This window comes from Seriola lalandi, unplaced genomic scaffold (genome assembly GCF_002814215.2).
Source record: "Seriola lalandi dorsalis isolate HSWRI2012SDOR001 ecotype SW California unplaced genomic scaffold, Sedor1 jcf7180002054936, whole genome shotgun sequence".
NCBI classification, from domain to species: domain Eukaryota; kingdom Metazoa; phylum Chordata; class Actinopteri; order Carangiformes; family Carangidae; genus Seriola; species Seriola lalandi.
Genome location: NW_019525488.1, coordinates 545083 through 568040, shown reverse-complemented (window position 1 = coordinate 568040; position 22958 = coordinate 545083). Strand labels below are relative to the sequence as shown.

Below are 22958 nucleotides of genomic sequence, written 5' to 3'. Positions count from 1 at the left end.
ATCAACATAGGAGTACACAGTGTAATGCTCTGTGATCATACTGTGCGAGCGCTTGCTGGCCAGACCTGAAATGTGGTTCTGCTTTGCTGCCTCGTGTCTCCGAAGGATTCCCACCAACTCGTGTAAACACACTCACACACAAGCACACATCAAAAAAGCATCTGTGTTCTCACAGCGCTTCCCGCTTCGTGATAGCTGACACCAGAGCACGCCATTACTGCCAAATTATTCATACAGAGGAAAACAAACTTTCTAATTATTCACACACACACACACACACACACACACGCAGTGTCACACATCTCCACCTTGACACAACATGAAAACGCACACACGCCGGTTCAGCTGATGCGTCGTGTTCTTTAATTAAGGAGCGGGGTTGTGTTTGTGGTGTAGGTCTGTGGGGCAACGTTTCACCTCCCACCGTGTGTCTCTGTAGCGGTGCCGGCTGTCGGGTCACCGCGGTTGGAGGGAAAGCAGAATACGTCCTCCAGGAGAGCAGAGTAGTTGATGTTTTTCACCGCAGCCTCGCCGGCGTCGAACCTCGCGCTCACATCAAACTGTAGACGAAAGGAACACACAAGTCACAACACAAACTCTGCTGCAAATAATTCATTCTTTTAGTCTTTGGTTTAGTTTGTCGCAGGCTTTTTACTCTGTTTTGTATACTTTAACTTTTCAGTGTGTATCAAATGTGCTATGTAAATACAACTTCTTTGTTTAAACTTTTAAAAATCATGGCTGTCTTTAAACTCCATTAGACTGATTAAACCTCACACAGAAAACAAAAGAACTTCTTTTTAACACTGGAGGCCAAATGTAATTTAGCTATTTCTTGAAAGCAGGAGGCAGGAACTGGTCCCAGGATTGTTAAATATAATGAACAGAGAGAAAGAGAGAAAATTATAGAGGTAATAAGAAAATTGGCAACACGACCCAGACTTCTTCTGGGAAGAAGAAGTCAGTCAGTCTGGGTCAGTCGACGTGACGGTCCTCTTGTGTTCTCACTACGTGTTCTCGCTGTGACACCTTCAAAGATGCACAAGGCTCAGAGGACCTTGGAGCTACCTTGGAGGTTTTTAAGGAGGGGAGGGGAGAGGAGCTGAGCAGAGACTGAGCGACTAGTTTGGTCTCAGACGGAGAGCAGCTGGAAACCATGACAGAGGGAAATGGAGAATTAAGTAAGCACACACACACACACACACACACACACACACACACACGTTGGTCTTTCCACAGTCGGGAGGACATTCAATGACATAATGCATTCACTAGCTCCTTACTCCAACCTTGACCATCACAAACAAATGCCTAATCCCAACCCAGATCTAACCTGAACCTTAAAACCAAAACGTAACCACCGAACACATCAAACAGCACTTTGAAGTTGTGAGGACCGGCCAAACTGTCCTCTCACTCACACACACACACACACACACACACACACACACACACAGAGGTGGTCAGAAAGGAAGGAAGTAGCTCCTTTGTTCTTCCCTCTTGCATTTGTATCTTTTTCTATGTAATGCTGATTTAACATGCTTCGCTTCGGCCAAATCTAAACAGAACCAGGTGAGCGGCAGAGATATACGCCGTGGCATGACAACAAAGGGAAGGCTCGCATGGACAGAATGAGAGTGGACCGAATCGGTGTGTGTGTGTGTGTGTGTGTGTGTGTGTGTGTGTGTGCGTGTGCGTGTGTGTGTGTTGCTCCTCTCTCTCTCTCTCGTCATTTCCCGTGCACTATAAATTGTCATCTTGCCTATTTGACCATTCCTTCCCACTCACTTCGTTCTGCTTTTGGCTCACTCCTCCTCTGAGTCATCACAGGTGGGGGGTGAAATGTGGATTGATTTTCAATTACAACTATTTAAAAATCCGTGCACACACTGCGAATGCACTGACTGTACTTTTCTGAGTCAGTCTCCTCTAAAAAAAAAAAAAGAAAAAAGTTTTGCGTTATATAAATGTCTCCTACCTTTAAGATGTCTTCGGCCATTACTGGGGGAGCGGGGTGCTCCATCCAGTTAATGCCAGCAAGGAGGGCGTGGTAGTCAATCTCATCTCCATCTGCAAACCTCCAGCAGACACGAATCCAAATTAGAAACAGGTACAAACTATTATTTATTATTTCGACAACAGCTCCCATGTGATTTATGTGAATCTGATCCGCACCACTTCCACAGCATATTTCGTCCAAATGCTGGTGCAGATATTTTTATAACCGTGCCAAGAAAAATTTCTGTGCAAAGAACTGAGCTATACTTTACAATCAAGAGAAAACGAATCATTCAAAACCATTTTGAAAACTACAGTGGGACCTCGAGCCGCTGTAGCCCGGACTGCGCTGTGATTAGTGGGGCTCTTACTTGTCGAGCAGACCTCCGAGCAGGTTCTCAGGCAGGGGGAGTCGGAAGGCCTTACAGATGGTCCTTGTCTCTTTGGCGGAGAGACGTCCAGTTCTGGAGACACAAAGCAAAGCAGACATACTGGTATCGAATGCGAGATTAAAAGCCAAGAGGCCCCAGTTGTGGTAGTAGCGGTTTGGACCTACATCAGACCACTTGTCTGTTTGTGGGGAGATATTTGAATGGAGCTCAAAGAAGGAACACATGCTCCTCAGAGGCTAGAATCTGCTCTAAAGTCCAAAGGATCCACACTTAAGGATATTTTTATGACTTCATGAGAAACACTGAGCAGCTTCTCACCATTAGTCAGCAGCATGTGCCTTTGTTTATATTCTAAACGTGACCTATTGTCCTAGATGTCTGTATTAAACATGGCCAGATTGAAATAGTGATGTAAACATATGTAAAAGTGAGACTGAAGCTCAGGCGTCGCTCTGCTCTGATCTCCAGGTTTCCAACAGTCTTTTTTTTCTTCTGTGACGAGCTGACGTCAGTCTGTCACAGTCATCCGGTCCAACCACGGCGCCCGTTCTCCCAAAACAGTCAGAAGTATTACAGGCATTTAATAAACTACATGAAACCAAAGGAGCAGGTTTCCTTCTCCTGACAGCGGATGACTTCTACTCCAGCTCATTCCCCACATGTACAACTATTAACACGGGCAAATAAAACAAAAACATTTTGGCTAATCAGCTGTTATGTGACACAATAAGCAGGTGATGGCTGTGATATTTATCAATCAGAGGTGTCCTGCTGTAATCTTTGTTGCTGTGGATGTCGGTGCTGTCCGCTCTCATATTCGTACTATAACATACAGATGGATCTGAGAAGTTGTCATAGTTTTACAGTTTGCTCTCAGGTGTGGTGCATGTTGGCGGGAGGCTGCAGCTGCAGGACCTTTAAGTTTTTTGTGACAGTGCCAACATACAGGAAACCCAAATTATTCTAAACGTGTGTAGAACAATGCTAACTAGGAAATGCAGCATTAGGACCGCGGGTCCTGAAAGTCCTTAAGGCGCAGCCTCAAGCGCTGCAGAAGCATATTATTGGGGCAGTTCAGCCAATCAGAAGAAAGTAGGTGCCTGAGCTAATACTGCCTGTTTCAGTCAGAGGCTCGACTGAAGAGCTGCATCAAAGGCAGTTTGAGATAAATAAGGACTTTTTTTGTATTGTGATTCAGGCAAAGCAGCTCCAGCAGAGCCCCAGAATCAAAATATAGAGCTGTAAATTAGCATAAAGGGTCCCCTTTAAAAAGCTCCCACTCTAACATTAACATATTATTTATAGAAAAATGTCTCAGACTGAATTCGAGTGAAGACAATGAGTGTGTGTGTGTGTGTGTGTGTGTGTGTGTGTGTGAAACAGGGGATGTTTGTCCTCTAAGACCACAGTTGTTTTCCACAGTAATGCCAGACGGTTCAGGGGCTCATTCTTGTCATGCCATCTTCATTACAGGGATGTTGATGAACAATCTGACGCTAACTGAGGGTGTCAACACAGCTATAATAAACAGACGAGTCAGCTTGACCTTGTGGCACTGTCGGTCGACCGTTTCCGCTGACCCGGCCCATTTTAAAGGTCTAACACATACTACATACGAACGGGCAGGTACATGTAGCGTACAGGCATTAAACATGTGATTTTATGTGACACAGAGAGGAGGAAGGCAATGGACAGGGAGAAAGACCCACAGAGACAGAGGCAGCCCAACTGTGTGTGTGTGTGTGTGTGTGTGTGTGTGTGTGCGTGTGTGCGTGTGTGTCCTCTGGCCTGCACAGCCACATGCCATACAGGTCTTTAGGGTTCATCTGGTTCCAATGCTCCACTCTCACACTGCTGGAACTAATCGCTGCTCTAAGATATGGGGCCACTGGCTGCACGATTGATGTCTTGTTGTGACGCTATCTGCCTGTGTGTGTTCCTGTGTGTCTCTGTTGCAACACTATTTGGTCTTAAGCTAACATCTGCGTGTGTGTGTGTGTGTGTGTGTGTGTGTGTGTGTGTGTGTGTGTGTGTGTGTGTGTGAGAGTGTGTGTGTGGCATGCGTGTCGCCCACTTGTGTCGGTCGTGGTAAGTGAAGGCTCTGGTCATGTCGGGGAGCTCTTCAAAGTGCTTCTTTTTGAGGAGGTCCTGGGCCACGGCCAGCATCAGGCCCACGTCCACCTCGGGCTGCTCCCGCCGTGAGAAACGCCGGCCCAGCACCAGCACCTCGTGCTCCGACAGTCTGCAGTCCAGGCCCGTCAGCAGACTCCTGCGGTGACACACAGAGTACAACACACACAAGTTAACCACAGCTCACAGTCCTAACTTTAAAGAAGAGAAGTTCTATTTGATCCTTGTGTCACTTCCTTTGATTTGGATAGTGATTTCCTGACATCATTTGTATTTCAAAAAGCACTATTTAAGCTTCCTGCCACATATTTCACCTGTTCTTCCTGGTTACACACATGTTTAGTTGATAATTACCATTGTATTTGTTTTGAGTCTCTGTTTATAGCTTTTAAATGATGAGCATATAGAAACATACAAAGTGACATAATAAGTAAATAAAAAAATAAAAATACTGTAAAATATATTTTACAATATAGAAATGAATCGATAATTTTAAAAGAATTAATGAATTAAGTTCAAGTGAGACATAATAGGAAAGTTTATATTTGAATTACACTTTATGATCAGATCTTACACATGCATCAGAAGGACTTAAATTTAAGATTTAGCTCCACTGTGCAGACTCACAACATCCACTTCAGTGTATACTATTGCAGGCGGGTGGGGCTGTACTGGACAGATTTAACTACTGTACCTGAACGCCTCGTAGGGGATGAGGCCAGTGTTGCTGGGGTCACTGAGAGTCAGAAACTTCCTGATCTCACTCTGTCCCTCCTCCGGGATGGAGCGTAGTTTACTGAAGATGTTTCCTATGTTGGCTTTGGGGAACTTTAGACAAACACACACACGCGCACACACACACACACACACACACACACACACACAGTTGGGGTCTCCCACTAACACACACGCAGACACAAATATTTGAGTGTGTAATTTGATTGTGACTGTGACTACAACTCATCCGACCTGTCTTTCGCCATAAATTTTTTGAAGTCTTTCTGTGGGGGCTTGGGCAGCAGGCCCTGGCAGGAGCTTAGCGAATCCTCTTCTGAGCCGAAGCCATTGTAGGGGGGCACAAGCCTCTGGGGCTTAGGGGCTGGGGAAGCTTTGTACTGCACTGGGGTGAAGTCCTCTGAGAGGAAGAAGGAAAAGACAAAACAGTTAGAAGAAGAAAGAAAGAGCTGAAATGATCAGAGGGCAGCAGGTAATCCATCCATGCAGGAGCGCAGCGGCCGGGGTCCGATTGTAACCCTAGGCTGACCTCTGACCGCTCAGAGTCAGACACGACCCTCCATTACAGTGGCCTGTCACCGGGGGCTCCGCCTGGTTCACCACTGTGACTAATGCTGCACGCCCCAGAACCTGCCCAGGGAGGCAGACACATGCAGGGCCAGCTTGAGTTTCCCCTGCTGGGGAGCAGCGTGCCTCTCGTGGTCCCCAGTGCCTTTGACTGGAGAAATACCAGTGCTGAAGGGCCTGGGTATCTAATGTCAGGGGGACAGAGGTGCTGAACTATGGTATTGGTTCTAACACTCATCAACTGAGGATGGACTGAGAGAACCAGAGCATTAAAACAGAACATAGAGAGCACAGTCCGGTTTTATAAAGAAAGAAAAAATCATTGCTCAGAACATCTCTAGATAAAAATACTTCATCTCCTGAACAAAGGCATCCTGCTGTACCTCTGGGCTTGTTGGAAGGTAACAGCTCTTGCTGGTGTGTGCTCTTGCTGCCCCCAAGTGTTCACATTAATGCAATGCAGGGAGAAGCAGCAGATACCTGAAGATTACATCCATACAAATGTGTGACTAATTAAAATGTCAAACTGCTGCCAGTATAATATATTTTCTTTATTTGCACAGATGAAAGACTCTGTACTTTTGGATCAATAATTTAGTCTGAAATATCAAAAATCCATTTGAACTGATTTGGTCTGACAGTACATATATATATATATATATATATATATACATATTTATAATAATCAACCGCACGTGGTGTCAGTTACCTATGCCGTATTTGGAGCGGTAGTAGTCTCTGGTGAAGTCGTCACAGTCAGCGATGATGACTCTCCTGCCAAACACATTCATCTCCCCGCCTACGGTCAGATCACAGTCCTTATAAAACTCCTCCTGGACAGCTCCTGTCTGCGAGAGAGAGAGAGAGAGACAGAGAGAGAGAGAGAGAGAGAGAGAGAGAGAGAGAGAGAGAGAGAGAGAGAGAGAGATAGAGAGAGAGAGAGAGAGTGAGACTTTTTACTTGTCAAACTTTTTGAATTTAGCTAAAACTACATGATTTATATGTTTACATCACATGCTCACCTAATGCACTATATGGCCCAAAGTAAGTGGACACCCAAACACTATAAACATATGTGAGTGTTCAACGACTCATTTCAAAACTATGTGTGTTATTATGCTGCTACATCATCCTCCGCTGTTCTGGGAGGGTTCTCCGTAAGAGTTTGGATTTACTCCCGTTCAGCCACAACAGCATTAATGAGGTCGGGCTCACTGTCAGCTTGTGGGTTTGAGGTCGGGGGGATCAGTGCAGCCACGTCAAGTTCTTCGACACCAAACTCAGACAAGCATTACTTTATAGATTCCTGGTTTTGTGCACGGGGGCTGAAACAGGAAAGGGTCTTCACAAACTGCTGTCACACAGGTGGAGACACACTATCCTCTAATATATATAATATAAGATTCACATCAACTAAACTGGAATTAGAACCAATATTTACTTTAACTGGACAAAGGTGCCGTCATAGTTTTTCACCACAGAGAATATCTTGTGTTCGGCTTCCTGTCAGCGCTGCAACCTCTGGGTTACACAGCAGTCCTCCCTCTCTTTGTGACCAACTCAAATAACATTAAATTCTTGACTTCGTTTCACTTGTTGTCATGTCGGTGTGTTTGTGGCGGGGAGACAGGACGTACTTTGATGCTGTCCAGTATGAAGCATTTCCCTTGATTCGGGGAGGAAAACACGTTGAGCACAGTGCGCTCTGCGGTCTGTCCGGGCTGCTTGACCTGGGCCGCAGGGTGCTGCAGAGAAATGACAAACAGCCACAGGCAGGTAAAGAAGCATCAATACAAGATCTTCACACAGCTGAGCACCACTCTGCATGTCTGTCAGTGTGTGTGTGTGTGTGTGTGTGTGTGTGTGTGTGTGTGTGTGTGTGTGTGTGTGTGAGTGTTCAGCTGGGCGTGGCTTCCCCGATCCTGCTCTCTCCAGTCTCCATACTCACCTGCTCAGGTAATCAACTCCACAACCAGATGCAGTTTTTTAAAGGATCGGTTCTGCTCGCCATTCGTGCTGGTTGGATTATTCTTACCCAGTGTTCTCCTTGTGCCTCAGGTTCAGTCTCTTGTTTTCCCCCGCTGCCAGTCTCGTCTACTCCCCTGCTCACCCTGTTTTTTCACCCAGCTGCTGTGAAATCCTCTGCACTGCCCAAACCCTAAAATTGTGGTTACATCTAATATAACGCCCAGTACTGTTCCACCTCGGCTCAGAACCGCTAATCAGAGAAAACCAGATGATTGAATTAACAAAAGATGGAACACCGGACGACTCAAACCAAAACTCAAAACAAACTGAATTGCTTTCTGGCCCCAAATATAAACTGGCAGCGGATGTCTGTCAGATACAGAGCGAAGACAGATCCTGACCACATACAGACTCAGTGACCACAGTCCGACCATAGAGAGAGGACGACACAGGAAGTCCTGGCTACCAACAGAGGAGGGAGTCTGTGCTCACGCCAGGTGAGGTAGAGACAGAGACCAACTTCCTCTGAACATGTGACAAATAATATTATCACAGTTAATCCCAAACTTCACTGAGCTCGATGACATGACATTCATGCCAATTAAGAATATTGAATTGAACATAATTTAATTGAACTAGATTGACAGAGAGACAGAGAGAGAGAGAGAGAGAGAAAGAGAGAGAGACTAACAGAATAAAGAGACAGAGTAAAGACGTGATCTGTCATTGAGGACGTGGTGATTTCTCATTGGACGGTGGATCCTGGTCAACCTTTAGGGCTGACATTTAATAAAAGGCATCAGAACAAACCAAATTACTGGACTGAAAACACATACATACCCCCCCACCCCACACACACACACACACACACACACACACACACACACACGATTGAGGCCTGGCTGTCTTTCAAGATGAATTAGGCTTCAGTCAGTAACTGGAGGAGAAAGCCAAAATGCTTGAGGGAGGCTGGATGCTACAGCGGTCCTGTCAGACTGAATGAGGGCTCGGTGAAGGGAAGGATGGTGGGAGAGAGATAAAAAGAAGTCAGCCAACCAGAAAGAGAGAGGCACTGCGAGGTTTGGAATAACCATCTACAAATGTAAAATTCATGTTCTCCATAAACCCTGGAGAATTTATCAAAATTTTTGGACTTTTCAGAAAGCATTCAGGCATTTCCGTACCTTTAGGATCTGTGTTTTATTCCTTCCTCTCCTTGACAACAAATATTCATCAGTCCCCCTCTTTCCTCTCCCAGGGCCAAGACATTATGACAAACTTTTTGAACAGCTCCTATTGTGGCGACTCACCTTAGGCAGTTTGCTGCGGCGCAAGAATTTGGGGATGCTGTCCCTCCCAGAGTTTGGGGTGATCACCTCTCGGATCTCGATGGTGTCATCGGCCAGGTAGTAGTGCAGTATGAGCTCCCGAGGGTCGCCGAACGTGCTCTCTGTGGCGTCCCAGAAGCAGTAGAAGCGCAGGACTTTGCGGTCGTGGTCCAGGAACTGTTTCAGCGTGTCACGCCTCTCGTACGGCCGCAGTGGCTTCATATTTTTCTCAGCCTGGACGAGGAACCATGTGAAAAAAGAATAATCAATAAATATTATTACATATACATAAGTGGCTTTCAATTTTTATTTTGGCCATTATTTTCTTCAAGGGTAGTGATTTTTTATTAAGCATCAGCAGGGATTAGTTGGTTAAATGATTACTTGAAACAAGAAATAAAAAGTACAAAACATGCCCCCAAGATGAGGATCAACAACTCTTTCATACTGAACATAAATTATAAATATACCATAAATATAAATATGAATTGTCAATCAAAGAAATATCAGTTGATCAAACAATAAGATTTAAAAAGAGCCTGAAAGACTTAGATGAAAAATATTTGTTAGTTGTCTCCCTGATGGGAAAAAAGTGAAACTCCTTTTTCCACATATGATGTGATTATCATCATCTATAATGGCTTTGTCTTTACTATTGTGTTAGATGTAATACTTAATTCTGCCATGTTATTTTTCTGAGAATGTCTATAGAAAATAAAAACTCTGGCGACCTGCTCCCGGAGGTTGCTGTAGGGGTCATCGGGTACAGTTGTGGGGTCATTTAGGTGCACCCCGAGCTTTGTGAGAAAGTTCCTTGTAAAAGAGTCACAGCTGGTCACAGTGAACGTGCGGGAGTACAGCACCATCTGTTGGTTGAGGTTGAAATGGGAAATGTTGTAGAACTGGTCATCATCTGGGGGAGGCAGTGGGATGCGGTGGCGGCGAATCAGTGTTCCTGCCACAGAGAACAACAACACAACAGTGGTAAGTGGCAGGTATTAAACTGCTTGAATGCAGAAAAAAAACATGAAGAATAAAACATCTTTACTTTCACAAGACATTTCCTGAGATATCTCCAACAGATAAATCTTCCCGTCTCACCTTGAGGGATGCCACTGTTCTTGTACTCTGGCTCCACCACCTGTATGGTATCATCTTCCAGGAAGAAGAAGATGTTACACTTTCTGATTCTGTACGTCTCATCCCGTGCCTCAGGCACAGCTTCCTGAAAGTACGCCTCAAAACACAAAGCCTGGAGGGACAAGGAGGCATTTTGTGAACGAGACTAATCAACATATTGGGTTAGGGTTATGATATGCAAATGCTAGTGCCAGGGCGGGGTTGGTAAAATGCTTTAAATACAGCCTAATCCGTAACATAATCCAAGTGGACATGTTATATTGTACTAAGTGACATAAGAAACAAAACTGTACATTAGCTGTAACTGCATGTAAAATATAAATGTGTTTATGTGTTGTGTTGTTTAAATGACCAGTAAAAATGTGTGTACATGCCCAGTTTGATTAAATTGATCCATTTCAAGACACTTCACCTGTTTGTCAAAGGCTACCCATGATGGTGAATCACTGCCTTGTCCTTTGGGGTAGACAGAATATTTTGCTTTAATCTTCTGGCCGACTAAAAGCTCTCCTCCGATGCCTGGCTTCTCCGATCCCACCAGCATCGGGACTCCATTGGAATAGTCAAAATGTTGGGACTTGTGGAATCTCTCCTTCCCCAGCTGTGGTACAGGAGGGAGAAAGCATCTCTAAAATCATACTGTAATATGTATACAATCATAACATTAACTAATAATTTATTTATAAGTAGCAGATCTATGAGGATCCTGCTACACGCTTCTCCTGAGTGACAACATCAAAACAAGCTGTAATGTAATGTGGATACATTTTCATTTAAACATAAATATTGTTCATCTTTCATCATCTTTGTTTACTTCTAAGAAGCATCTTAAAACAAGCATTGGTAGCTTTTTGATTGTTGTTGTAAATGGGAATGCAGAATCATCTGGATAACTAAAGTTGCATATTGTGGGAGTCTTTGTAAACATATCGTATATTTAATAATAGTTTTTTTTTTATGTGAAAATAAATAAATTGACATATTTAAAAAAACAACTTACTGCTGCTGGTTGTTAATAAAGTGGAATTACATAATACTGGACCTGGACAATACATTTTGGATTTTACTTTCAGTAAAACCTTTAGGAGTCTGGGAAGGCTAATCTCCCCTACAGCCAAACCACTAATACAAGTTGTTTTATGGTTTAACTACTATCATGTGCCCGTAATGTCAACACAAGGTGGTTATTTAGATAAATCTTATCTTCATCAAAGGCATATCTCGGTCACTTAAACTTGTACCTGCTGTCTGTCCGTGTAAATTAAGACAGCTCTTTATGCTAAATACACATTCATTTAGCTCTGTGATGTTAGCTTAGCTGACATTAGCTTTAACTTCTATGCAGTGCTCAAGCTAACCGAAGCTGGAGTCAAAACATTTGTGTGAAATAAAGCAAATGTATGAAACTTACTTGTTTATTGAAAGAATTTCCGGGTAGAAACGGTAAAGCCATGACGGTATTAAAAACCGGTCGATTATTTTCTTTGTACAACTCGGCTGCTGTAAAACTTCAATCGTTTGTTATCGGTTGCCATGGAATCGTTTTATTTGAAGTTGTCTCTTAGCAACGCTGCCAACGGAAGTTGAAGTATGTACGCCATTGTAAAATTTTAATCTTTTTTTTTTAAACAAATATAACTTTGCCTCTCTTTATGCAACACGTTAATTTCACGACGTGTTTTGAAACTATGTAAAATTACATTGTTCCTATCAAATAAATTAACTAAACTAAAAAATGTTTTTGGGTACTTCAAAATGTAAATTCAAAATGTATCATGTCGTCAGTCACATGTTGTAAGTGTATACAATTAATGCCCTTTTTTATATTTCTACCATATCTGTAAACTACAGAAGCATGTATACGTTGATTTCTTTAATTATGGGCACAGACACACTTTAAATTAAAGTAAAACAAAACAAAGCAATGAGTCTAAAGGCATCCAAGACTCTAGGTCCTAAGTAAAAAAAAAACATGTTTGTAAAATTATAGTCATAAAATAAATTTGAAATAACTCAACTGATTTTTAAAATTTTTTTATTTGTTCTTCAAACATATATAGTACACAAACCACAGCCTTCAGAACCTCATGCATACGTTTATGGCTAAAACAAAATACATTAAAAAAAACAGAGATGCAGGGGAGGCTAACATAACCCATCAAACATGGAGCACCTCTAAAAAGGCATAACAATCTCATATCCATCAGCACTTCAGAATGAAATTCCAGTTTTAATCCTGAACATGATTGATTATGAAGTCTGGAGTTGAAAACACAACACTGGTATTGATAGATTCCTATGGGCACCATCTGCCGTGTGAAGGTGAATTTGTATCTACTTGCACTTGGCTTCACTGTGTTTGGCTCCATTGTGCACAACAGTGCATAATGTTTCCCTCTAGTACAATGTCGGTGTGGTAAAAATAAATACATAAAAATTACAACATTCTGATAAACTTAATTTTGCATCATATGCGTCATTATTTGGCCTGGAAAGTGGAGTGGTTTACGAAGGCCATTCAGGTCTAACCAGATGTCCCACATTCGTATTTACTTGCCACATGGAGGTACAGTATTGAAGTAGTAGATGTGCAGCTTGTGTAAAGACACATAGCCACAGGCTAATCTGAAATAGGTTTCTTGCTGTCAAAATACTTAAAACCATCCAGCAATGATTTACTTTTTACCTACAGCTCATCATGACATCAAAGAAAAAGAGACGCTTCTGCCCTAAGACGCCAGGCCGAGCAGGAATCCTCCAATGAAACCACTTGTGACAACAATGTTTTTCTTCACAAACTCTGTGGACTGAAAAAAAACAAAACAGAAAATGAGTTTGAGTTCCATGTCACATCGATAACTAACATTCAAATGCAATTTTTCCTGATTCTCAACTTTTCAAGAGCAGGGAAAAATAAACAGTGTACTTTCATGGTGACTGTACATGCTGCCATGGCATGTTGGTACCGCTTGTTGAAAGAAATAAGACATCAAGATGAATGGGAAATGAGTACTGTGTGGCTGCAAGCCCACCATCTTTCAATAGGTCATTGCAAATAATTCTATTACTCATAATTAGTCTGAAGACATTTTACAGTCTAGTGAGCTGCACTTTTAAGTTTTATAATATTTCAATCAGTTGCGCATGAGCGTATAAGTTTTGATTGCCCAACACACAAAGGTCAAAAAATAAAGCAACATATAATATTCTGAGGTCTCACCTTCTCAACAAATGTGTTTAGCTCTGGGCCTGCTTGATTGGTGCTCTTCTTTAACTGCTTCTTCGCTTTGTTGACATCCTTCTCTACTCTCTTCCAGTCCACTTGGATGTAGCCACTATTGTTAGCTATCTGTAGAAAGAGTCAGGCAAATGAAAAATAGATGAGAGGCAGAAGTTTTTTTTTTAGTTTTTTTTAATTCTTTTGGAAGGGTTAACCCGTATGTGTTTCTGCCTAGTGATGCAAGAATACCTGCAACAGCAGAAGACCGCCCCCTACGGCTGTAGCAGCAACTTTCCCAACCTTCTGGAAGAGATACCCTGCACACCTGAAATGAATAGACAGAGCATGAAGGTTAATCTGACATAAATTATGACTTCAACTGCCTTTAAAATTACCACTTTAAGGTTTGAATGGCAGCTAATGGTCCAACACTGAAAGTCTAACTAAGACATTATTTGGTATCATAACCAACTGCACAATTATAAAATATAAGGGGAGAGACCATGGGACTTATTTTCCTAACTGATGGAAAAGGGGGTTTTGTATAAGTTTCCTTGAAGAATCACTAGCATGCTGAGTGTAGAAGAGAGACATGAGACAAGATGACAGAGAGACAAACCAGAATACAATTCAAGGTCACAGGGGTCATGTGTGACACACCTAATTAGCCCTGGACTGTTTCTGAGTCATTTAAAAAGGCTAAAATGTTATGTATATGATATTTATTAACAGGGAGCTAAGTGGGGGAGTTAACGAGGGGCACCTGAAGGCAGCATGATATTTACCATCCGCTCGCTCCTCCTATGGCTATCTGTGTAGCCACGGAGTATTTCTCTGCTACTGGCCCGGAGTTGGTTCCGAAAAGACGGTTCCACCATCGCTGACGTTTGGCATATTCTGTCAGGTCCACGACCTTGTCGTAAATCTCCTCTTCTACGTCTTTACATACACAGAAACATAAAAACAGTTAGCATTCAATAGCAGTGAACTGATGCCCTGCAGTAGACGCTGCCTATAAAAGGCAATACGACCATATTAGGTTTATCTGCCACAGTACGACAACTGTTTAACTTAAGACAACATATCGGACATAAAGGCGTAACTTAGTAATATAGCGAATAAGTCCAAATGTTCACATTACAGGGGTTTCAACATGGCAGCGGTAGCTAACGATAACTTCACTGCTGTCTGTAATCGGAACTTATTAAAGTTCTGAGGCCCGACAATAAGTTAGCATGAGCAGACAAGTGCAGCTAAGGGACAGTTGAAAAGTTAGCAACAAACGCTACGTCTGTAGACAACGGGCTTTCAGCGGGAGCAGAGACGGAGCTTTACGGACACACATATGTCAGGCAAAAGTTAACAAACACGTCCTGTGTGTAGTCCATGCTAACAGAATACCCCGTGTCCCGGTTCAGACAGAGATGTTAATAGTTTACAGGCCTTCTTACCCTTTCTGCTGTTCGCCATTTTGGAGTACGTCGGTCTGTCCTCAGCTGCCTGCACGTCCGGTGTCATTTGCATAATTTTAACGGTTAAAGTAAAAGAGAGAGCGAAACACGGGCAGGTATAACTATGAAATAATATCTTTATTTAAAATAATTGAATTAAATAAATAAATAAATAATAATAATAATAATAAAAGTAATAATAATTTCCAGTGGCTTTCAGTGTATTTACATACACTTCCAAGAACAATGTTCAAGAAGAACAAACATAGACATATAACTTAACAATTTTGTGATAATACTTAGATTCCATATATTAGCCTGTAAGTATATACTTAAATGTCAGGTCAATGTCTATATATTTGGAATACCTGGCCGATGAAAAGAGTTTTAAAAGTTTCAGCACAAGCAAGTAATTGAAAAGAATAAGTAAGTAGTGGATGGGTGTATGGGAATGCAAGAGTGCAGGACTAATATAAAGTTACTTTATACATACATATATGCATACAGTATACAGTGTAAGCATAGTTATTACTATTACTATATACTAAAATACTAATATACTATGAATATGCGATACATAAATAAGAAGTAAGTCTGTACATCTGCTACTACTAACAAACAAATGTAATTTAATTGAAAAACAAAAATATTGTGACCACACAGAGTCTGTGTGGCTGCTTAATCCAGTGTTAGGTGATCTGCCTTAAACTCATATAGTGCAAAAATGCATTGAAAGCAGCTCAGCCACAATGGTGGACAGCCAAAGGTTCATTAGGTGTTTAACCAGGCAATGTTCGTAGCCAAATGAAATGAATTTATGGATGAATTTAAATTTTCTCAGGGAGGAAATGTTTACCAAAAGTGACTTAAAAATATTGCTAAAACCATGAAGGTAGTTCTATCAGTGAGGTGGAGGCAGCTTCAGGTAACATCACCAACAGGTATGCTTATTGAAAGTGACTTTGTGTCCTCTGTTTGAAAATCATTCTTGATCCAAAGATAAAATGTAATCTATCTATCTATCTATCTATCTATCTATCTATCTATCTATCTATCTATCTATCTATCTATCTATCTATCTATCTATCTATCTATCTATCTATCTATCTATCTATCTATCAAGTACTGTATTTGTGCAACGTTGCAACAAGCATCCCTGACAGCCGCCCCCCCATAGACAAACATGACAGCTATTTTGACCAATAGGCTGCCTTTAAATATAGTTACGTAATCATAATATAGCGGGAGGAACCAATCACGGGACTTTGGGGCGGGCCTTGGAAGCCCATTGGAGACAGTCATGTGGCCGCAGACACCGGCCGCTGATTGGTCGGGGTGACCGGAGGGCGTGTCGACGGTGGCGGCGTGCGTTTGCCTCTGTGACACAATTACAACAACTTTGAGCCGATGGTTGGGGAAGTTTGCGATATTATCAAATAACACTCACTCCTAAATCCCAACATTACATCAACTTCATGCATATATTGGCACTGGAATACACGCTGTGTTTTGATGTACAATGAGGAGTGTAGAAGGTAATTTGAAGGGATCATTTCCTTGAGGATTTGGCAAGAATTACGCTACGCCCCGTTTTAGTCCTGGATAGGTGTGCAACACTTTCGTTGTTATTGCATTTTGCCGGAGTTGCTCGGTCCCGTTGATCTTCCCGTCTGTTTTCCATGAAATCGTGCGGAGTGTCGCTCACCGCCGCTGCCTCTGCTGCTGCCCGGAGTCTCGGCGTTGCTGGTAATGACGAGGAGAAAATGGCGTCGGGAAAAGCGACTGAAATCGAAGAGGACTTTCCGAAGCTAACAGCGCAAGAGAAAGAGAGCTTGGTCGGAATTGACAGGTTAGACGATCTGTTGTGTGAACAGTCTCACCCGCTCCTTTTCTGCAATTTCTGTTTTTCTTCGCGCAGTTTGAAACAACAAATATAAATGCCCCCCAAGTAATACGGAACCGCCTGTGTGTTGTCTGTCCTCTACTTGCAGTTCACTGTTTGGATTTCATAGGCTTCAAGAAGATGGCGCCAGAACGAAGGCCTTGCTGTTAAAGGTATGCCACTGAGTATGAAAACAGTAGCCTCTCTCTCCGTTATCTCCTCTGATTAGTGCATATCCCACCTGAAATAAGTGGTACATACCTCCCGACGCCACTCTTGCTGAACGACTAGCCGCGACAAACACAAGCCTCAATTTTACCCAACTTTGAGGCGGAACCAGCGACTGACTGTAAAAGCAGCTTTCAGTTATGGACGTGGTTATTGCAAATAGCAAAGCAACGTTTGCACCGACCCACAGAATAAAAACGACCCCCCCAGTACATTTATGTAATGTGTACCAGCATCAAACAGGCCTGAAGTAGCAGACACGACGTTGTACCAGAGTAAAATCGCAGGATATGAATCTCCGCCCTGCTAAAATCGGTGGTGTCATCGGTTGTTGAGAGAATAGGTACCATGCTACGTGATAGCATTGGTGGCGTTTGTCATTGCATATATAAAGCTATCGACATTAATGGCCCGTAAGGAGAAGCTTGCATGTGTGAGGGAAACACGTTAATGTTACAACTGCTGTTACTTTGCTTGTTTCAGTTGCTCTTCAGTGTAGCACCCGTTGTAAACTATGGGATTAACTAATGTAACACCTTGCTAGCTGCTATATATCGCTTGCTAAAGTACAACAACAAGCTCCCGGAGATGATCAATGCATTTGATCGAAAAGGAGGGAGCTTTAAGGAGACAGAAACATTTGTATCCCACTCATCCATCCTTCCCAGCTCCGGTAACGGCAGCGAGAGTTTGGATTGTGCGTCAGCTCGCTCTGTTAGCATGTAGCGGCTAACTGTCCAGCGGTTTTCTCCCCGCTTCCCATCGCACACATAACTATTCCCACACCACTTAGCTGACATTATCGAGAGAAAAACAAATGCATTGTGGTAGTTTTAAGGGTTGCATAAATAATGGCTGCTTGACTTGGCCCCAAGATGGCGGGGGTGGGAAGAAAATACCCTGGCTAACGTTTGGTAGCTAACTAGCAGCAGTGGCTAGGCTAATCACCATTCGCAGGAGAGAGAGAGAGAAAAAAAAAAGATATCACGACGAATGCGTTCAGTGTTTGTAGCAAAGATGATTAATTAAACCAGAAGCCAGGGACAACCACTTAACCAACTGCACGGTGCTTGGTGCACACATAGCAACCATCCATGTTACTGCCGCTACGCTGCCTTTGCTTGGTGTGTGTCTTCAACATGTGGCTGCTGGGTGTCTTGTTGTCGGTTTAGCTGGGAACATTGGTTCGTCAGGGTGTTCTTTCACATTAGGCCCAGCCATGCACTCAGTTATTGCCATTGTTTGTTGTTGTTGTTGTTGTTGTTGTCCTTTGCAGTACGCTAGATATCTGCCCAGCCAGGGAGGCCAGTCCACAGTATATAATTATACTTATAAGGTCTGATAAAGCTGTGTCACATTAAATACGGTCGTATGTCTGTGGTGGAATAAACCTATGTCCCCTTTACATCCTCTCTCTGGACTCTACCATGTGAAAATGTGGGGGAAGGGAGAGTATTAGTTCAGCATGAGGCACTGTGTTAAACTGATATAGAGCCAGCACACCTTTTAATTTTGGCACAGTCCCAATATATAGTTTTCAGATTTGCAGAATGCATGTGGAAGTGCATTGTTTTCTTTGCTGATTCACACTGTCTCTGCTCGGAGGTGTGCTGGGCCTTAGCTCACCTCTGTGGCACTAATATGCATAAGTAGAAGAGCAGCTTGGCAGTGTACCAGCAGTGCCAAAATGTGTGTAATAAGGCATGGTTGTTATGTGTGTGTGTTAGATGTGGAAAAGAGGAAATGATAGATGCCTTCCTCCTGAGAAGTGTGAGGTTAAGGTGGTTAAATCACAGTGTGGTTTGATTTTAATTCTTTAAGCAAAGACATTTCATATGATTTTGAAACCGTCACAGTTCTATAAATGTTACACCAAGGCAGTTTTTTGGGGGGGCAGTACAACACTAGTTGGAACAAACTGCAGATTGTTCTACTGTCTGTTCAGAATGAAAGAAAAGAAACCCAGTCTTATACATGTGGGGTTTCTTGTTGCTTTTTTCCTGTTGTACTGAACAGTGATGTCCAATCTGGTGTGTGATCCGACCAGAGGGACGTAATCCACTTGCAAGTTCCTCAAAACAAGAAGTAAATATAAGCCGTATACTATATTACCTCCTCCTGCAAGATGAATATCCAGTTCATGTGTGACCTCTGTTGAATACTGTCACTACATAACTGAACGTGGCAGTGTTTACAGGCTCCACGTGTGAGAGGGACGTTTATCTTCTTTTGTCATACTGAATACCTGAATGCGTCACCTGTTACAGACATGACATTCTTCATGGTACATACAGACAAAAAGCTCTGGGTAACTTCAGAATGAACTCTGCAAGAACATACAGGAAAAAAATCAGAGAGAAATGCACCAGAATGAGTTTATTACTGGAAATCACAGTACAACAGTTTCATTTCACCCAGTCCTTTTCTTTAGGATTACAATCTAAGACAAATACATTACTGAATCGTTTTAGAAAGATACAGCTGGTGTCCGTTTTGTTTTTGTGTCTGCAAAGCTCAACAAGATGAATATATATTGAAGCTGACGCTCTAGTGAACAAAACATTACGCACTTTTATTTATTTAAATAGTTTATCTATAATGACATATTGCATTCAATGTAATTGTTTTATTGCACAGATGTGCTCACACAGCCGAACTCACTAATCATTCCTCTTCGGTGGCCGCTGTTTGAGCTATCAAGAGTCATTTGTTTAGCCGTTGTTTAAATACTGACTGACAAGGTCCATATTTGGGTGTACAGCCGGTACTATGTAAAGCAGCCCTGGAAGGCTTTCAAAAAACACACTCCCTCAGTAGCACATCAGTCAGCGGTGTCTGATCGCCGCCTCTAATAAACCTGAACTACTGGCCTGAGCATTAAGGTCAAGTTATAATTATACTGGCCTTTTAGAACTTCTAGAACTTGCAGCTGTGTAGCACCACGATAACTCTACACTCTTATTGTTCCTTCATCTTAGGCTGTTAGCTGCTATGATGCCCTCATCCTGAAAGCAGAGGGGAAGGTGGACCCTGATATTTTCTGTCAGCTGGGCCACTTCAACCTTCTGCTGGAGGACTATCAGAAAGGTGAGACTCTCAATGATTGAATCTTCCTGCCTGTTATTGTTTCTCCCTCTCTCCTCAGCTGACTGCTGCTTTCTTGTGATTAGTCATTCAATGTGCGCTGTTGTTGCTCTGATTTCTGCACTGATTATTTTGGTTGACACCACTAAAACCTGCTGATGGAGGGTTATTCTGATTTGATGTATCGTGCTTGAAAACTTTCCCAATTGAATATGTTGAGCTGTTATCATTGTCACTAACCATTCACTCCCTCTGTTCTCATTCTTTGATTCATCTCTCCATGTTCGCAGCATTATCTGCATACCAGAGGTACTTCAGTTTACAGTCGGACTACTGGAAGGTGAGTTAAACACGTCCATCATTAATTCTTCTTTTGTAGCCCTGTTTGAGGGTCTGTTTTCTCAGAACCATCGTTTATTTCTGACCTTGTAAACTGTTGTTGGGGTCCATCTTTACGTCTTGCCTTTTTCATTGGACTTGGTCTTCAGTAAGAGACACACATGCCCAAATAGATTATGGTCAGGTAACTGGAATAATAAAATTAAGAATACGCCACTGATTGGCCATAAGAAGTTCATGTGAAAAATCATCTTGCTGCTGAATTGCACTAAATCTGTGGCACTTTGTTGGACTTACTGTGGACTTTTTTGTGCAGTGTTCACCTAATATGAATGTGGACGTCATCAGACAGTCTGAAACTGAAACTCGCCTCTGTAATCTTGTTTAATTTCACACATTCCTTGTGCTGATATATAGAGCCAAACCAAGAAAACGGGCCCCAGACTTTTTCATCCAGGTGCATCAGAACATGCAGTACTTCAAGAGTGCCAGCCATTTTTCACCACCTTTCATTAAACTGCAGAATTTTATTATCCTTAGTTTGATTATGCTTTACAAATACATCCCTTTGAAGCACCATGCTTTGCATTCAGGGTTAGCTTTAGTTAGGGAGGTTGTGAAACCTGAATTCAGCAAATGAAATGTATAATGTTGAGTGTTTTATCTTATCTCAGACATGGAAATTGGACAAGCCTTTCTTTGCAAAAGGCATATTTGGCCTTTTATAAGTTGTAGGGTCTAAGACAGCTGAGGTCATACACACTGAGGATGTTGGGTCAGGTTTAAACATCTTACAGGAACAGGGGAGACAGTTAGTGCAGTGGATCTCACTCCGCTGGTGATGTTGTGTCTGGGTCTTTCAGGGGCAGCGATGATAGATCTTTCTTAATAGTTCTCTGAATTTTTAATTACCGGTGTGTTTTGAGGTTGTGATGTCACTTGAGGATGAGTACAGGGCGCAGCTAGGCACATGTACACCGGCATCAAGCAAATGGATGATATCAGGGTCAGGACCAGTCGGAGGCAGATCCACAGAGCGGGTCTTTGCAGAAACCGTGTGGGGGAAAAACAGTAACGCTAAAAATGTGAAGTTACACTGTGAAGCCATGGAAAAACATCCCACTGTCCTCTTGCTTTGTGTGTGTTACATATGGACAACACCTCACATGCAGACCAAGTGGACTCTACTGTGGAGTGTTGACTGGGGACAAGATTGTTGGCTGGTTGTCAGCCTGTTGTATGTGTTAGATTTCTGGGTGACATGTGGAAGTACTGCAGCGTTCAGTGACACAGATCAAATAAAGTGGTGATACATGCTAAGACGGAGCAGCCTATGTGTGGTCATAACAGTTTGTCTGACAGTTGATTGTAGATCTGTCAGACTGTGGTTAGAGTCAAATGAGGATATAATGGGGGTTTTCCAGTTTTCGCTGTTTAAGAATCCAGTTCCTCGTCGGGGCGAGAAGTCTGTGATGGAAATTTAAGCAAACTTGAAAGCCACGCAAATGACATGATTTCATACAAACATGTCATTTACACAGCAATGCTAGTTAACTGAGAGGTGAAGAAATCAAACGTTCCTGGATAGAGATGAGAGTCCTGGGACTGAAAATATCCTGCATGGGTTCCTGTTTGAGTTTTGGGCTGAGAGTCATGACAGTTTGAAACCTTTGTTCATCCATCTAAATTGTGACACACTTCCTCCAATGGCCGATGTAGAATTTAATCCCGCAGTCTGACAGTCTGTAGCTACAACCCATGTTTTCAAACCAACCAATCAGAATACAATATGATATGGTGAAGAATACACTACAAAGAAAGTATAATGCTACCACTAAAAACACGTGTACTTCAGACCCGTTGCCCATCTTTTTGCTGGCTGCAGCTTCACAATCTTGAATTACCGTGACCACAGCTTATATAGTTTTGCTGCATTTTCAAAACGTGAACATAACAGGTGGTTGATGCAAGTTAATGTTTGTCTGACATGCGTCGAAATGTATATCGTCAGACAGATCACCACAAAGATTTTATTAAAGCCATCTGCCACATGCAATGAATGTGTTAGATTAGACATCCTCTTCACACCCCAGCGTGAAGTTCAAACACTCATTCAACATGAAGCGTTATCAAATGTAATAAACCTGCAAAATGTTGCTGACAGAAAAACAAAGCAATGTTTTTTTCCTCTTTAGGTAGTTTACAGTTTTTAGGGCACGAGAGAGCAGTGAGATTAAACCAAAACAGTAAAGCTGTGCACTGGATAGCTTAATAGTTAGCTGCAACTTGCTATTTGATACACTGGTTATCAGTTGATCAGGCCTTGTTTGGCATGACATTGATTTTGCTTAAAGCTCCTCCAGTGTAAAGGTCTGTGTCCATGTGTAGTGTGATTATAGATCAGCTCTAGCTTCTATATTAATACTGTGAAAGTATCAAAGCCTCAGTCCACAGAGAAATGCACACAGCCTGTATTCAGAAACTGAGCCTTAAAAC

General features: G+C 42.4%; 3 protein-coding genes across 4 annotated transcripts in view; 1 reads left to right on the top strand and 2 right to left on the bottom strand.

The window, feature by feature from the left end:
* Positions 1-340: 340 nt before the first annotated feature.
* On the bottom strand, positions 341-11766 carry efhc2 (EF-hand domain (C-terminal) containing 2). The gene is made up of 14 exons (XM_023393443.2): positions 11670-11766; positions 10671-10859; positions 10220-10370; positions 9850-10073; positions 9101-9352; positions 7460-7567; positions 6532-6670; positions 5490-5655; positions 5401-5419; positions 5215-5348; positions 4465-4659; positions 2370-2462; positions 1979-2078; positions 341-560 (listed from the first exon to the last, which is right to left on the bottom strand). The coding sequence occupies exons 1-14, from the start codon at positions 11709-11711 to the stop codon at positions 414-416; spliced, it is 1959 nt and encodes a 652-aa protein (XP_023249211.1). The 5' UTR covers positions 11712-11766; the 3' UTR covers positions 341-413.
* Positions 11767-12276: 510 nt separating this feature from the next.
* On the bottom strand, positions 12277-14978 carry fundc1 (FUN14 domain containing 1). The gene is made up of 5 exons (XM_023393469.2): positions 14930-14978; positions 14264-14417; positions 13728-13803; positions 13479-13607; positions 12277-13065 (listed from the first exon to the last, which is right to left on the bottom strand). Exons 1-5 carry the CDS (start codon positions 14946-14948, stop codon positions 12988-12990), a joined length of 456 nt encoding a protein of 151 aa, XP_023249237.2. The 5' UTR covers positions 14949-14978; the 3' UTR covers positions 12277-12987.
* A 1282-nt stretch (positions 14979-16260) lies between these two features.
* kdm6a (lysine (K)-specific demethylase 6A) overlaps positions 16261-22958 on the top strand; it is a 38239-nt gene continuing 31541 nt past the window's right edge. For both annotated transcript variants that reach the window (XM_023393468.2, XM_023393467.2), the window contains exons 1-4: positions 16261-16778; positions 16921-16984; positions 20018-20126; positions 20414-20463. In XM_023393468.2, the coding sequence (XP_023249236.1) occupies positions 16609-16778; positions 16921-16984; positions 20018-20126; positions 20414-20463 (393 nt within the window). In that variant the 5' untranslated portion in view covers positions 16261-16608. The remainder of the gene's footprint in view (positions 16779-16920; positions 16985-20017; positions 20127-20413; positions 20464-22958) is intronic.

Coding starts and splice junctions, on each gene's coding strand:
- efhc2 (XM_023393443.2), bottom strand. CDS start 11,711: ATGGCTTTACCGTTTCTACCCGGAAATTCTTTCAATAAACAA. Junction 10,860..11,669: donor GAAATTCTTTCAATAAACAA/GTAAGTTTCATA, acceptor CCTGTACCACAG/CTGGGGAAGGAGAGATTCCA. Junction 2,463..4,464: donor ACTTACCACGACCGACACAA/GTGGGCGACACG, acceptor TTGTGTCTCCAG/AACTGGACGTCTCTCCGCCA.
- fundc1 (XM_023393469.2), bottom strand. Junction 13,804..14,263: donor ATAGGAGGAGCGAGCGGATG/GTAAATATCATG, acceptor TATTCATTTCAG/GTGTGCAGGGTATCTCTTCC. Junction 13,066..13,478: donor TAAACACATTTGTTGAGAAG/GTGAGACCTCAG, acceptor GTTTTTTTTCAG/TCCACAGAGTTTGTGAAGAA.